The sequence below is a fragment of the Phallusia mammillata genome, chromosome 4 (assembly GCF_965637545.1).
Source record: "Phallusia mammillata chromosome 4, kaPhaMamm4.hap1.1, whole genome shotgun sequence".
Taxonomy (NCBI): domain Eukaryota; kingdom Metazoa; phylum Chordata; class Ascidiacea; order Phlebobranchia; family Ascidiidae; genus Phallusia; species Phallusia mammillata.
In genome coordinates this window covers 5,311,100-5,328,232 of record NC_137255.1, presented here as the reverse complement: position 1 = coordinate 5,328,232, position 17,133 = coordinate 5,311,100, and the positions used below count along the sequence as shown (strand labels likewise).

The following is a 17,133-nucleotide window of genomic DNA, read 5'->3' as shown; positions in this document are numbered from 1 at the left end:
TCATTAAATGTGCACTAGATATAGATAGACACGTTTCATGCTCTTTAACATTTGAGATGCAATTAAAGATAGAAATTTCGAAAGTGTCACTTAAACCGTTGAAGGCACTCCACAAAATTATGCAGGGAAACTGGGTCAAAACAAAAATCTGTTCAACAATTCCTGGTATTTTAATTCCCTATACAGTCAAACTTTTCTTCTTTTGAGCTCTCTATAGAGATACTTTTTTATGCCAAAGCACCATAAACTATAGTATTAATACTCATGTAACTAGCTTTAAATTTGGCTAATTGCCTATAAGAAAATTCTTACAACTGTTGCTAATGGCTGAAACTTATTTTGAACACACATAGCATACATATAGGCTAGTAAGCAACAGAAAAACTTGGCATTTAAATGGCAAAAACTCACAATAACAGTGGTGGGATTCAATCTTTTGTCAGCCGGTTCTGTTACAAAAGTCATTAAATTAACCAGTAATGCTAACCGGTTCGCTGATCTCATAAAATGTCGTGAGACGGTTTTGTAGAACCAGTGCGAACCGGCTGAATCCCACCACTGCACAATAACGTTCTAAAACAAGTAACCTATATAGCCTAACATGGAAATAAGCAAACACTTTAACCAGTATTAACTTCTTACTATGGCTACAGGATAGCAGTCTTGAAACGCCGGGATCGTGAAAACTTACTTTCTTTTGTTCTGCAACTTTCTAAGCAACATCCACAAAGCCGCCACAAGGATTCAGCCACCCTCTACACAAAAGATGAAATTGAGAACCTCGCGTGGTTTTAACATAGTCTTTACATACACACACAGTGTATGGTTTTAACCAACGAAAGTAGTCCTACTTTTTACGAATAAAACGCACCAGAAACATCTTTACGACATTTTACTTTCACACATATGAGAAAAGATTTTGGATTTTCAGAGAATAGAATGTTGGGGATTAATTTTACCAAGCGCAATATTTTGCTTGATACTATGGAATATATATTACTTCTTTTTATTTAACGTGTTGGAATAAGTAGTATTTTGTCTCAAAAACTTTCGCATAAACAACATATAAATTTATTCTAAATTTTTTTTTATATAATTTACCACTTGGGGCACTAAAGATCGAAGGTGGTTGAAAAAGTAAACAGATTTTCTTTTTGTTGTTGTTTTCGAGCAGAAATATTACATTTGACATCGAATTAGAACTTTTTTGTTTTGTGAAGGAAAGGCAGAAATAACCGCAATTGATTGAAAAGTTACAGCATCTAAAATGGTGATTTTTTGCCGTTAATGTGCCAAGCAAACTTTTTTTACTTTTTTACATCAATTTTGTGCGATGTCAGTTTTAGTTGAAATAAAAACGACTTTTAGTGGAAGAATACTGATGTAAGAACTAATTGTCTAACTTAAAAGTAGTTTATGTCTTGTAGTAAAATGTTCAAGTGAAAATCAAGGACTGTTACACAGTTCATTTATGTTAAAAGATTTAAACAAGCTAAATGTCAAGTATGTCTAGATTAAAGGCTAATGTCCAAATTATTTAGGTTACATGTTTATGCATTATTCAAATTATTAACAACAATCACATTGCACTAATATTGTAAACAACCAAAGTATTGCTACACTTCTTGTAAAATGTGTTTATTGTATCTATGTTTATTAGTTTTGTAGTGATTTATTTCTTATTTTGGTTGTAATATTCTGCTGGGTTTATATACTCCATTTTGTATTAGCATCTAATGTGATTGCAATGTGTCAAGTTGGCAAGCTGTTTATCTTATATGCTTGTTACATGAATAGTTGAATTACAAAGTGTAATATCAAGCAATTACTTATGCAATAAATACATACTAGAGATTGTCATTTTTAATACAGCTGTTTTTCTGTGCCATAACAGGTGAAATGCAACAAACATTATGTGCTGAGTGTTTCAAAACTAAGTTTACCAACTGCTTGTGTAACATCGCCTGCTCCATGTAATTTAACAAGTTAAGACAGCAAGATTTCAAGCATGATTCGACTACAATCATCACGACACCGGTTGATGGGCATTCTTGCTTGTCAAAACACTTCTCGAAGAGCAAAACTAGTGACTACTCACAGATACTCATCAGTATTAAGCACAATTTTTCCAAAACATGAGGAATTTTCAAAGCGCCATATCGGTCCAAGCAAAGAACAGCAACAAAAAATGTTGGAAAGGCTTGGAGTCAAGGTATAGATTGTTTAGGGTTTTTTCTATTATCAGTCGATAAATAAAAACAATTTTTGTTTGTGATTTTTTGAAGAGCTTGGATGAACTGATGGATAAAACTATTCCAGCTGATATTCGTCTCTCAAAAGATTTGGATCTCGAAGAATCGGTTTGTAAGTAATGTGTTTTTTGTTACATTTTTGTAACATATGTACTTCAGCAAACAAATTGTATTGTTACATTATGATTCAACATCAATCTATGTATGCCGGTATCCATGTTTTAAATAAACATAGACACTATGTTGTTAGCATTCTCAAAACACTATGTTGTTAGCATTAACATATGAAATCAATACATTTTGGTTATTTGCTTACTTTCAATGGGTTTGTTAGTGTGAATGTAATGTTTGAATTGTGCTGTTTTTTTGTTTGAAATGTTTAACATTCTTCCATAAGATTGACCCAAATGAATTTGATTGGATTTATGACATGTCATTAAAAAACTTATTTCAGCAAAGAATAATTTCAAAAAATAATTTCAAGTAAACACACAAAAAAACATTTGTTGATACACCTAATTTCAATACAATGTTGCTGCCAAACTTTTTAGGAAGGGTATCAACGAGAAAACGAGTAGCGGGTTACTGCATGCGCTGACGTAGTTCCTTTGTCATAGTGACGTGCTCTTCATACCGTTAGCTCTGACTTGACACGCCCACGTTTCGACCAATCAGACATAAGACGTTCCAGTCGCGCCTGACTGGACGCGGTGCGGTCACTAAGGTTCAATTATCTCACGTGTCAGGTACTTCACGCCGCAATAACCCGTTGTGCCCTTTCTCTTTACTTGTAGTTTTTAAGGTTAAATGTTTGACTTAGTAAAGTTCGCGGAGTCCTGGCCTATAAAGCGCTTAAATTGTAGCTGTGGTTTTGCTTGCGTGGGCAAACTATATCCACGGTTTGTCTAATTTAGCTAGATTATTGCGTGTCTTGCCATATGTATCGTAGTACGCTGGGCGCTTTGAATGCTTATACCGAATCACGTCCATCTCCTAAGTGTAACGGTATGAGGCCTTCCATGGACTTATTATGATATGTAAATGAGTATGCCGTGATCGATGGTGTCCTAGTATTTGTGTATGTTCACCGTTTTTTGCAATATACGTTTGCTAAGAGGTTTACACAAAGGACACAGTTTTTATTATATACTTTCGCCTTACAAATTTTGTGCGTTACCTTCATGATTTTGATTTTACTATGGATTTTGTATTCGTTTTTGCGCTTGCCAAATGTTCACGCACTTTTAACACGAAATGATGGACGAATTTAGATGAAACTTTCACAGATGGTTACCTACACCATAACCAACAGTAGACAATAGCTTAAACGCGACTTTTAAGGCTATTGGGGTAAGTCTAGCAACTAGCTACTTGGCTGGGTGATTTTTTTCAAAAAATTACGGACACAGAATGTGGGGTCAGGCGTAAATTAAGACCGAAAAACCTAAGCCCGAACCCGAGCCGAAAAACCCGGCCCGATTTAGAACTCTGAACCGTATTTTGCCCGACTAGCCCCAAAAGTAAAAACGTACAATAGCTTGATCTGCCAACCCACCCTTCTAGTTTTAATCATACGTCATTAAGGTCAACTACATAATTAAGTTATTTTAGTCCTTGCCTGGATCACATACATACATTGGTAAAATCAACGTAACTTATACACCTATTTGTGTTGCAGGCGAGAATGAGATACTGGGTCGTCTGCATCAACTGGCGAAACAAAACCGCTGTGAATGGCGATCATATATTGGCATGGGTTACTACAATTGCTCTGTTCCGCCGACTATCGTCCGTAACATGCTGGAAAATCCTGGATGGTAGGTTAAAAGACCTTTTTTGTAATTTCACTTTTTTACTAGGTTGTCTGTAAAAAGTGAATTGGAGGTTACTAAAATGTGATATAAAAGCGAAATACGGAATTCTAAAGTTCTAACGTAACTAATTTCGTTTATATAACACCGAATAACGTATAGGCTACACTAAATGATAATAAACATTGTGTTTTGTAATGAAAACAATTTTATTTAATCGCGTTAAATTTGATTGATTGAGTAGCTTTGTAATTAATTCTATTAAATTTTAATTAAATACGTTTTGTTTTGGTAAAATATTCCAAAAACGATAAGCACACAAACGGAAATGCAAAAAAAGGTGGAAAATACAGTAAACCCCGGTAAATCCGGACCCGTCTGGAGCAAAAAATGTCGGAAGATCAAGATTAACAAAATTCGGTTTAACTGAGATTTACTGCATAACAATTAAAATAATACACCATGTATATTTACTTTTTAGAGCTGTTTTGGCAATTATTTTGTAGTACTTGCGTTCCATTATTTTTCCTTTGTTTATCGTGCACCGTACTACTCGCATTCAATGTTTTTACACTGATGAAGGCGACCTGTATAGGACTTCGAAACGCTGGTACAAAAATACAATAGCCAGAAGAGCTTGATAAAGTTGATATTATGCCTGTCAGCAACAGCTTAGATATATCATGGATATTTTGTACATTACTTTGAACAGGTCAACACCGTACACGCCATACCAACCCGAAATGGCGCAGGGAAGATTGGAGAGCTTACTCAACTACCAAACAATGGTTGTGGATATGACAGGTAAACTAGAATTTTAGGAAATTGCGTTATAACCGTACTGTGTGCTGTCGAAGTTTGCTGATATCATTCTTTGTGTACTGAAGCTACGTTGCTCATATGTGCTTGTTTTTCTGGCCTTGTTAAGCCGATTTCGGAAATGTAAACAGGACAAAACTGTTGTTCTGTTGTTCATGCAAAACTTGAAGTCAAAACGAATCGTACATGCTTGTATTGTTTGAAATGAGGGCACTGGCGAAAAAACATGTTTGAAAGTGACTTTTTCATTTCGAACAGCGCTGATAATGGCATGAAATATTTACGAAATGTTTAAAATAAAAATGATAAAACTAACTAAATTTTGGGTCTTTAATTTTATAAGTAATTTTTTTCAAATACAAAAATGTACATCTACTTTGTACATTAACCATAACAAAAATGGTAAAAATTCCCCCACAAGAAATAGTATCTTTACTATTTATTTTTTTCTGTCTAATGCTAATTAGTTCCACGCGATTGGTCAAGAAAGAGTTCTTTAAATTTGCGCACACCTTAGTTAGTTATCCAAAGTTTATGCTTTCGAAGTTTGACCCCGCATGACCCGGCGGTTCACACAGCCCCCCGAAACGTGAAATTTGATCAAGTGATGATCAAGTAGTTTCAGACTTTATAAAGCTATTCCAGCGAGTATTTTTATTCCGACTTCCTAGTAGACCTATACCCTGATGAAGGCGACCTGTATATGACGTCGAAACGTGGGAATGAAAATACTTGCCAGAAGAGCTTTATAAACTTGATATTATGCCTCGCAACAATAGCTCATATAGTTTCAAACTTTGTTGGTTGGTACATTGTAAAGTTTTTTAAACGATTTTGTAGCTTTTAGTTAGATTCGCCCTCTTTTCATTTCAACCAAACCTTCAATATTTTAGGGTTGGACATCGCCAATGCATCTCTATTGGACGAAGCCACCGCAGCTGCTGAGGCCGTTTCGCTTTGTTTTCGACACAACAAGAGAATCAAGTTTTACGTGGATGAGAAAATTAATCCACAGGCGCTCGAAGTTGTCAGGACAAGAGCCGCGTAAGATTTGATACTTTACTGGAAAATGTGCCAAAAAGAGCCCAAGTATATATCACAAAGTTGCGGTTTTGTTATTTTAGGCATTTTCTTTATGACTCAAGGGTATAAACGGGTGTAACTGTTGTGGCCCCCCATATCACTGATGAAGGCATGAGCATTTGCCGAAACTTTGGGATAATAAAGCATGTCGCGTTTTACGTCTATTTGGGCCGTTATATCTGTCATTAAACTTATGAATATATCCCTGTATAGTGTTCCAAAACATGCTATGTTTTAGCAAAAGGGAATAAACAAACAAAGTTTCGCATTTACGTGTCTTCTTATATATATATATATATATATATATACTGTTGAAATATTTTATTTCTATTTGCGGTTCGTTTTAAATGTTTGCGGTCCATAAAATTGCAGTTTTTTACATACAGACTTATCGGTGTTGAAATCTTTGTGGAAAAAATCGAACGGATGGATTTCAGCTGCCGTGACTTTAGCGGTGTGCTTATCCAGTATCCCAACACCGAAGGAAAAGTTTTCGACTTCGGTGATCTCATCGAGCAAGCTCATACACATGGGGTAAGTTTATGCTCAATTTTATAAGGTTGAAAGTCCTTAAAATTCAGTTGAGCTACAAACTACTACAAATAATGCAATGAGAAAAATATGTGACAAGTAATTAGGTAGAAAGACACGTTTTACGCAATGAATAAGTACGTCGCTTTGAGTCATGATTTTTAGAATTGGCAGAAACCAAGTTTGGTGTTCTAGAACGTTTTTTTGTGTAGTAAAGATTTGGTTTCTGCCGATTTAAAGCCAATTGTTCACCCGAAACCGAATGTTTGTCAATAAATGGACTTTTCACAGTTTGCTAAATGCTAACAATAAAATATTTGTTTTTTAGGAAATTTGAAACTTCTAAAGTAATATAAGCTTTACACTGACATTGGGATGTGAAAACTTGTAGTTAGAAAAGTCTATTTTGTTGTTTATGGTAAAAGAGGTTTGTTTACTTTCGTTAATTATTACCGACGTTACCGCCCTTTCGTCATGAGTTTGTGTGGTGACAGTCTAATGCTACTTCCTTTATTATGCCCTATAGCGGCATTGTTACGTCACTGCAGCTTTGTTACGTCACATCATTTTTGTCTGCCTGTCTGCAAAATTTGCTTCAAATAAAATATCGGTTATAGGCCGTAGAATTAGAAACTGATATCTTTAACCCATATGTGGCATTGTCAAAAACAAATTCTAACCAACCCTACTTTGCATTTATTCACAGTCGTTGGTTGCTTGTTCCACTGATTTATTGGCTCTTGCCTTGATCAAATCACCTGGCGAGTTGGGTTGTGATGTTGCATTGGGAAGCAGTCAGCGTTTTGGAGTTCCACTTAACTATGGAGGCCCTCATGCCGCATTTTTTGCTGTCAAGAATGAATTGAAACGACTGATGCCTGGTAGAGTCGTCGGGGTCACCAGGTGAATTTCGTTAAAATTATTTCGTTGATTTGTTACCAAATTTTCTGGGTTACTTTTTTATGCAAGCATTCGATAAAATACACCAATGTTTTCTCAAAATATTTTACCCCCAAATAATTTATTTTTCGCACTCTATGAGAACCACAGCAGCTTTTAGTGTGTTTTTGTCGGCATATTACCATGTTAATTATCAAAAAATGCTAACAATTTTTCCCTGGGTACCAGTTATAGCTTTCTTCTAATCTTCCGTAGTTTGGATTCGAACGTAGTTGGGACTTACCAAAGCCGTATTAGGTGTTTGGTGGACGTCTTACCAAGTTAGATAAATTCAAAGAATATGAATGTATGAAGTACAAATTAACGTCCAGGAGTGCGGCCGCATCACAGGTGCTTGTTTTGCCAATGGTCTTCAGTTTCATCCACAAATTAAGCTAAACAATTTGGCGAACAGTCTTAACTCTGTATGACGTCACGATCTGCATTGTGTCACTGTGTGGTGCCTATTTATGTCGCATTGTTTGCACACAATAGGCATACAAAAAGTCTGACGCATATGGCTACTGGGCTTTTAGTATGTCTTTTGAGAGCAATAAAATCTATTAAGACCAGCCTGTAAAGCCAAATATCTAATAAAATAGTGTGAATCAATCTATAGCCATGAGTGCATACAGTGAGCCTCGGTTAAACTGGATTCGGTTAATCCGGATCCTTGCCTAATTCGAACAAAAATTAGGTATAAATGATTTGTAATGTTGTAAGACTGTAACTAATCGACATCGGGTAGTCCGGATCTTCGTCTAATTCGGGCAAATTTTTGGATCCAAAGGGCTCCGGTTTAACCGAAGTCTACTGTATATTATAATATACATGGCACCCTGGCTTAGGCGTAAGTTGGGAAGCACTGTAATAAACTAAAATCAAAAACGAATACCTTTATTCACAGAGATAGCCACGGGAAAAAGGTATATCGTCTGGCATTGCAAACCCGTGAACAACATATTCGTCGTGCTAAAGCCACATCCAACATATGTACTGCCCAAGCTCTTCTCGCGAACATGTCAGCTATGTTTGCTGTTTATCATGGTGCGGAAGGAATTCGTCATTTGGCCAATCGGGTGCACAACGCTGCTTTGCTTCTTGCTGAAGGTAATTGGTGTCTTGTTGAACGTAAGGTTTCGTTTTAAGTGCAATTGATGTACAGTAAACCTCGGTTAATCCGGATCTTCGCCTAATTCGGACAAAACTCGAAGTACAAATAATTTGTAATGTGGTAAGGCTTTAACTAATCGACATCGGTTAATCCGGACCTAATCCGGACAATCTTTTTGGTCCGAACGGGTCCGGATTAACTGTATTATGAACGGAACGCAGATACTTGAACACGTCACTGGTTGACCTTTCACCTGTGTGACGTATTTTGATTGACAGGTGTACGTCAGGCCGGGCACTACCTCGTTCATTCGGATTTCTTTGATACTGTGATGATCCATCTAACTTCTGGCATACACGACATTTACAGAAGATCAGGCGAAAAAATGATCAACCTGAGAATTTACAACGATGGAAAAGTACGTAACTTATGTTACATATGTACTTGTGTTTTACCTTATGTTATTAAAAGAAATCCGGCTTTTCGACTATTTCGGACCAACTCTAGGTGCATATGATTTGTAATGTGGTAAGTCTTTAACTAATCGACATCGGTTTATCCGGATCTTCGCCTAAAATCCAAATTTGGTTAATCCGGGTTTTCGCCCAAATTTCGAGGTACAAATGATTTGTAATGTGGTAAGGCTTGAACTAATCGACATCGGTTAATCCGGATCTTCGCCCTAAATCCGGATCTTCGCCTCTTCGCCCAATATGTGCTCATAGGGGTTTGCCGAAAAGCTTATATAAGCTTGAGTAACTTATAGTGTGTATGATAACATACGCGCCACCACTTTTAAAACATTTTTATTCTGTTGAAAAGTATCAATTTACATTCGCTCTTTTCTGACCAAAGCTTCTGATTTGTCGTCTGTAAACGCGCCTAATGGTGACTTAATTGTATTTTTTGTTTATCGTCCTTTATTAGGTTAACCAATGATCGATTTGCGAATTTACTATACAACTTTTCTGGGGTAGGTAGTATTTAATGACAACCGCATTGCGTTTCTTATGTCCAGCAAACATAAACCATGCGCAACTGGACAGGTCGGCTCTAGACCCTTGTAATAACCAACAAAATGTCAGTATCGTATTAATCTAACCATATATTACTGCGAAACTTTATTTTTCAGATCGGAGTGGCCTTGGACGAAACTGTGACAGAAAAAGACTTAGACGATCTACTCTATGTTTTTGGTTGCGAGAAAACCTCAGTACGTTGTTGATTTCTTTCTTACATAACTACATTACTTTATGTTAAATTTACTTATTTGGTGCTGTGTCACAAATGTATCCGCCAGAGTTGTAAGTCGGGTCGGCTTCGGGCTTAGGTGTCTTCAAAATAACGGGACTGATTCGGACCTCACTTTACACTCTGTGTATGTATTTAAAAAAAAAAATTGAACTAACTAAGTGGCTAGTTGCTGGACCTCACCTAATGTCAAACAACCCTAAAACGCCTTGTTTAAGGCCAATTGTCTATTGTGTTTGTTGTTTTGGTCTTTCCTGAGGCTTCAATGTATAGGCCTGTCAATGAACCTTTCGGGCCTAAACGGGCTTCTCAAAAACGACTTTCAGGTTCGGGCCGGGTTCGGGCTCCAATTTCAGGCCCGTTTACAGAGATTATTCATACAACAAGCGTTTAGTGTAGATGTACAAGTTTATGCGAGAATATCGTTAAAACAACCCTTTTTTTCTTATTTGTAACGCCACAATCACTGACTAGTAATAATGTGTCGTGTGTGTGTTTCATAGTCAAATATCTTAACAAGTAACAAACAATCAGTTTGTCTTTTTCATTAAAGGCTGAGTTAGCAGAGGAAATTGGTGGAAAATTGGATGGAAAATTATCTGAATCTGCTTTTAGACGTAGAACCGATTTCCTCACGCACCCTGTATTTGAAAGGTGACTTTGCATTTGAAAAATGGGATTTAGCCAGTGGTGGAATTTTTTTTCGGCCGGCTCTATCACAAAAGTTATATTTTTCAGCCGGTTCTGTGACAAATGTCTATTGACAGTAACCAGTAATGCTAACCGGTTCGCTGATCTCATAAAATTTCGTGAAACGGTTCTATAGAACCTGTGCGAACCGGCCGAATCTCACCACTGGATTTCGCTATTACTCGAATTTTATGTTGGTTGGGTGTTTATTACCATTACACCTTGGTCTTAACTTGATTTTTCATTTAGATATCGCACTGAAACGAATCTGGTTCGGTACATGAAGCGTCTCGAGAACAAGGACGTTTCTCTAGTTCACTCTATGATGCCGCTTGGCTCGTGTACCATGAAACTCAACGCGACTTCCCAAATGGAGCCAATTTCGTGGAGAGAATTTGCAAATATTCATCCATACGTGCCTATTGACCAGGCTAGAGGGTAAGTTTAGCTTTTTTTCGATTCATGATTGAGCTAATTACAGATTTTTAATATAGCCAGTGTTAAATTATTCGAGTTACTGCTAGTAAAAGAACCCGATTTGATATAAATGAATACTTACTTTAACAGGGTTTATGCCAGTAAAATTATTTGTTTTGATTTAATTGTCTGCGAGCAAATATACACGACTCTATCTTTGTTTTTTGATAGAATCACCCGATTTAAACCATTTTTTGCTAGTAGAAGTACCCGAATTGGCCCTGGTTTCATGTATTTGGAAAGACAATTTGATAAATCGTCCAGTTGCCAATCGTAAAACAAAACAATTCGAATATCTCTTGACACAAATAATTTTTTGACTATGGTCTATGCTCACACAATATGCTCGCGAATGTAATCGTTTCATTCATAAAATTACTCCCGACTACAAATTTAAGAGTGCATACAATATTCGTCAAAAATAGCTTTTAAAATTTGATAACTGGACTAAATACTTCTTCACACAGATATCAATTGCTTATAAAGGAGTTGGAAAGAGATTTATGTGAAATCACTGGATACGACAGTATATGCTTCCAGCCCAACAGGTTTTTATATGGATATTTTTAATCTATCTAATGAACGATAAAACTTGTAACGGAAAATTTGTGTGCTATAGTTAAGAACAAGTGTATATAAACGGGTGTAACTGATGTGGCCCTTAATAACACTGTGGTGGCATGAGCATTTGCCGAAACGTTTAAACAATAAAACATGTCGCTTTTTACGTCTATTTGGTTCGTTACTTTCACTATAAAACTTAAGAACATAAGTATTTTGAAGTTAATTGGTAAAAATTGTCCGTTACAGTGGCGCGCAAGGTGAATTCACCGGTCTTGCAGCCATCAGAGCGTATCTGAAGTCACGTGGTGAGCACCAGCGCACCGTGTGTCTGATCCCAACCTCTGCACACGGCACTAACCCCGCATCGGCTCAAATGTGCGGGATGAGAGTAGTACCAGTTAAGGTTGATGCCAGTGGCTCAATAGACATGGACAATCTACGTACCCTGGTGTGTATATTACGTCTAGAATTGGACCGAAAATGTGTGCTGTTTGTTTGAGCTTGTGAAAACTGAAATGAGCATGTCAGGGTTTTTATGACGTTGCACGTTGATGACGTCATAATAAAACACTTACAGGATTTTTTGATGGTTTAAAACCGGATTATTCCGGCTGTGCCTTTTGGAACATGGCAGTTTGTTTTGCAAAAACGGCTATTTACAGGGTAGAAGTTATCGCGGCGTAACGAATATATTTTTTCATATTTACTGGCATATGTTTACACATAAATCTTTACTTTAAGATTCCAGCATCTAAATTGCCAATGTTTGGTACTAAGTACATGGTCAATTTTCCATTCTTTTCTATCCTACATAACAGTAAACCTCGGTTAATCCGGACCCGTTTGAACCAAAAAATTTGTCCGGATTAGGCGAAGATCCGAATTAACCGATACCTGTTTACCCGAGTCTTACTACATATATATGTCTAGCCTGTCAGATTTTTTGTTTATCGAATAGTACACCACCGTCAAACTTGGCTTAATTCGGCCATTAAATTTCCCATGTAGTATCATGTCGAACTTTTTGCGCAGGCTCACAAATATAGTGACAACCTGGCAGCCATTATGCTCACCTACCCTTCCACTAACGGTGTATTCGAGGACGGAATTCAAGAGACTTGTGACCTGATACATAGACTGGGTGGTCAAGTCTACGTTGACGGTGCTAATATGAATGCACAGGTATAAATTAATTGCTAACTAATGTTTAGTACGTTTGTGTTCTTTAAACTGCTAAAATTGGATGTGCTGCATCATATATAATAACTATGCTTTATCTGACCTAACAGAAAAACTAATTGGTCCAGAACTATGCATTATTTTTTGTCCGACTATGCTTTATCTGACCTAACAGAGTATTAGCCGTTATGTTGCAATTCTTAAAACTGAAACGGTACCAGTTTTTAAAGTCAGCTAAAAGGTACCTTTTGTATGATAAAAAACGAACTGCAATATGTAAAAAGTGTTAAAATGTAATCCTCGAATATTAAGTTAGATCCTGTTTATAAATTTTATTATGCAATACTCGGCAAATTTGCTGTACCATAATGCGTTACTGAACATCAAAAATGGCTAACCTAAAATATTTCAGTTTTGTTTTTCTATAGGTTGGCTTATGCAGACCTGGGGACTACGGCTCAGACGTATCCCATCTAAACTTGCACAAGACGTTTTGCATACCACATGGCGGTGGGGGACCGGGTATGGGACCCATAGGGGTGAAAAAGCACCTCGTTCCCTTTCTACCCACTCACCCTGTAGTGCCACCTCCCGAAAGTATGATGAGCAATGCCAAGCCGCTAGGTGTCGTAAGTGCTGCACCTTGGGGCTCAGCATGTATTTTACCTATATCTTGGGCTTATGTAAAGGTAGGTAAAACACAGTTTAAGAAACATTAGAATAAAAGTTACTTTCAAATATAAGAATTAGGGCTTGAAAAAAACTACAAACACACAGTTTAAATTTAGATTTACAGATTAACCCTACCAATTTTCGAATTAACTTACGGATTAGCCCTGCCAATTGAATATTTCATGTTTTTTTATTGCATTTCTGGTTTGGTGTTGATGTACTGGAATTGTGTCACTTTGTTTTCTTTGACCAATTAAATGCCGTGTAAAAATAAGTGCTCTTGAGATTAGGTAGCTAATGCATATCTGTTGTAAATATGGCAAATGGTGTACATGTGGTTCACCACTAAATGTAGTATCTCCAAAGTGGCCAAATATGTTAGGGCCATCTTTCTAACTTTTTTATTATTATAGTTTGGTCTATAACATGAGTACATTATTTTGCCTTGCAATAAGACATTTTACACTTCTAAACAAAGTGCCTTTGTACAGATGATGGGAGCACAAGGATTGATGGAGGCTTCCAAAATCGCAATTTTAAACGCAAACTACATGGCTCAGAGGTTAAAAGACCATTACAAGGTAATGCTTGTATGGTTCAAAGTAATTATAACACTGCTGTTTTATTACCACTTCAAAAACCCAAATGGAATTGTTTTTTTCCAAATGTTTGAAAATAAATACATTGTCTGGATAACTGAGTTAGCCTTGACTTGCTTATTGTAGTTGCTGATACTACACCAGTGCAGAGGTATAAATTTGACCTGTTATGATTCCGATTCGGACTTATGTCGGAATAAAATTCTGCCGAATTGTGTTTTTTTATGTAAACTTCGCTTTTGGGCCTAAATCGGAGTTTGAAAAATAGGTTTTGGCCTCAGTTCAAGACCACTTGCAAAATGGTGCAGTAACATAATAAAGCATCTGTGGCATTATTGCTTGAGAAATATAAATGGCCTACCCAAAAACATCCCTGCAATGTTGAAAACTACTTATCAGTGAAATAGCACAGATTTTCTTCAAAAAATGAAGCCTTGGCGCTTATTTTGAAACCATCTTTTCTGTACAGGTGGTGTACACTGGTCAGAACGGCCTCAACGCTCACGAGTTTATCATTGATGCACGAAACTTCAAAGCAACTGCGAACATAGAGGCTGCCGATATAGCTAAACGTTTACAGGTAACAGATAGGGTTTTCTTACATATATGCAATTATTGTACACTGTTTCGACCTGCAGGATCTCAATGCAAAAGTGACAACCTTTACAGTATATGCTAGTGCAGTCAAACTACTTTTAAGTTCCAACACACTGAGTTGTCCTAATATGGCTACACTAGTTTATATAAAGGTCTTTTCACCAGCTGCACTTGTGAGACCATTATAGGTCGAAATAGTGTGCACTGTCTACAGCTTGCTTTCATTGTAATTGCTCATAGCTTCATGTTTTTTATGCCCAGTTGTGGCATCGAACAGACTTGGATAGAAAGATTTTCGGCCTGTTACTCCTAACAAACCAGAGTGCCGTAACTCACACAAACCAATACGGCCGATGTTTTTGCACCAGCTAGAACTTGTTTGAGTACAATTCAGTAAGAATGTTTAACAGACATTTATGCGCTCCAAAGCAGTTCCTTTCGGGTGCGTAGGCGATTACAAAGATATATCATTTTAACGTCAAATTTGCTTGTAGGACTACGGCTTCCACGCCCCGACGATGTCCTGGCCAGTAACGAACACTTTGATGCTGGAACCCACTGAGAGTGAAGATATGGAGGAATTAGATCGCTACTGTGACTCGTTGATCGGTAAGCGTAAATGTAAAACAAATGTAGCATTGGTTGATAAAAATACTGCTGGAAATTGCTAAGCCAACGTTAATGTGCGTTATATGTTCAAAAACGATCATTATCTAATCTTTTCTAGGATTTTTTTCGCACAACATGTTTACCGTTTGATTGCATTTTGTTGCTTAGCAATCCGAAAGGAAATCCAGGACATCGAAGATGGGAAATTTGACAAAGAAGTAAATCCTCTCAAAATGGCGCCTCACACTTTGCAAAGTATTAGTGCCGATGAATGGTCAAGACCTTACTCGAGAACCCAAGCGGCCTATCCTCTGGTAAGCAACAATAAATGTTAATTTGCGAGAAAACGTTGTTTCACCTAGATGTGGTTGTATAGAAATAAGTATTTTTGGGCGTAAAGTAAATTGTTTTGGTATTAAACAATGTAAAATATGTTTGCATTTATTTGAAACGTGAAAAAAAATGTTTTCACCTATGACAAAAACGGGATTAAAGAACCATGTTAGTTTTTGACCATAAACCTTTACTATTCTCTTGTTCAGACGACCGTAAGTAAGAATGTATACTGTAGTATTGTAAGTCGGGTCTGGTTCGGGCTTAGGTTTCTTCAACAAAACGGGCCTGATTTCACACTCTGTGTCAGTATTTTTTTAAATAAAATTAAGTGGCTAGTTGCTGGACCTGACCTAATGCCTAACAGCTCTAAAGCGCCTTGTTCAAGGCCATTCTATTTTGCGTTTTTTGTCTTTGTATCTTCCGAGACTTCCATATGTAGGCCTGTAAATCAAACTTTCGGGCCTACACGGGCTTCTCAAAAACGATTCAGGTTCGGGCCAGGTTTCGGGCTCCAATTTTAGGCCTGTTTATACAACTATGAGAAACTGTACCTGGCATCGATAGTTTTCATGCTAGGAACTAAAGGAAAATCTACTGAAAGATGCGTAATAATGTGCAGCAATTAAGCGCGTGATTAAACCGTTAAACTTGCGATTTTATGCCTAACTAACATTGATAACCTTATTTTGCAGCCTCATGTGCAACCAGATATAAAAATATGGCCGACTGTTGGGCGTATAGACGACGTTTATGGAGACCAGAACTTGGTCTGTACCTGTCCTCCAATGGACTCTTACGTGGACGACGAGCAGTGACGTCATCAACATTATCATACGTATCTCGCCTTTGACTGCCTTTCCCAACTATCTGTCCATGCTTTCGCCATGAATCTTTACCTTACATAGATGAATTCTAGGCAAATGTGAACCTTTGCCTTAATCCAAAGCAATATAGGAATGCTTAAGATTTTTTCAAATGAGTTCGCCATTAACCAACACCATTTGAGGTTCCAGTTATTTTCGTGTGTGTTTGAACGCTGCTCGTATATCTCATACTTTCGTCGTCTTTGCATTATTGCACGTGTTCGTTCCCATTTGTGCGCTATACTGTTCTGTGAGTGTGTGTTAAGTCTCGTTTGTGAAGTTTCACTTGGTTTGCAGGCGAATAATTGCACTGTAGACCCGTTTTTGCTTTGTCTGCGCTGGGTTTAAACGTGTTAAAGTGCACTGTTTGTTTTTATTGTTATCCTCCACAAGGCCCTAACAGCACCCCAATACGTTGTGCTGGCGATGAGTCCGCCTTCAAGCTGCCTATTCCATTGCTAGGCCGTTGGATCATTTTTTCCATTCGTTTTTTTTACGGTGAAAATAATAGGTTCTCTTTATTTCAACCCATCAAGCTTATCTACGTTGAAGGCATCCCGGACAAGTGTCTCTAGGGCTAGATGGGAATAGAACCCATGACCTTGTGCACACAAGCTTTTGCACTAACCACTCGACTAGCCATATTGTTGACCTAAACGATCCTGGTCAGTAGGCTATGGCTTTTTCCAGAAAAGGTATGCTACAAGTCAAAAACGGTAAGCTATTTACAAGCAGCAGCCCACACAT

General features: G+C 37.3%; 1 protein-coding gene across 1 annotated transcript; it reads left to right on the top strand.

Annotated features, from left to right (window-relative positions):
- Positions 1–1,156: 1,156 nt before the first annotated feature.
- On the top strand, positions 1,157–16,913 carry LOC145222804 (glycine dehydrogenase (decarboxylating), mitochondrial-like). The gene is made up of 21 exons (XM_080089015.1): positions 1,157–2,212; positions 2,286–2,364; positions 3,931–4,069; positions 4,776–4,867; positions 5,776–5,926; positions 6,352–6,499; positions 7,203–7,399; positions 8,343–8,545; positions 8,828–8,967; positions 9,682–9,762; positions 10,354–10,454; positions 10,740–10,928; positions 11,435–11,515; positions 11,778–11,979; positions 12,564–12,713; positions 13,139–13,399; positions 13,874–13,963; positions 14,451–14,561; positions 15,073–15,187; positions 15,356–15,501; positions 16,216–16,913. The coding sequence occupies exons 1-21, from the start codon at positions 2,009–2,011 to the stop codon at positions 16,336–16,338; spliced, it is 3,003 nt and encodes a 1,000-aa protein (XP_079945141.1). The 5' UTR covers positions 1,157–2,008; the 3' UTR covers positions 16,339–16,913.
- The last annotated feature ends 220 nt before the right edge of the window (positions 16,914–17,133 follow it).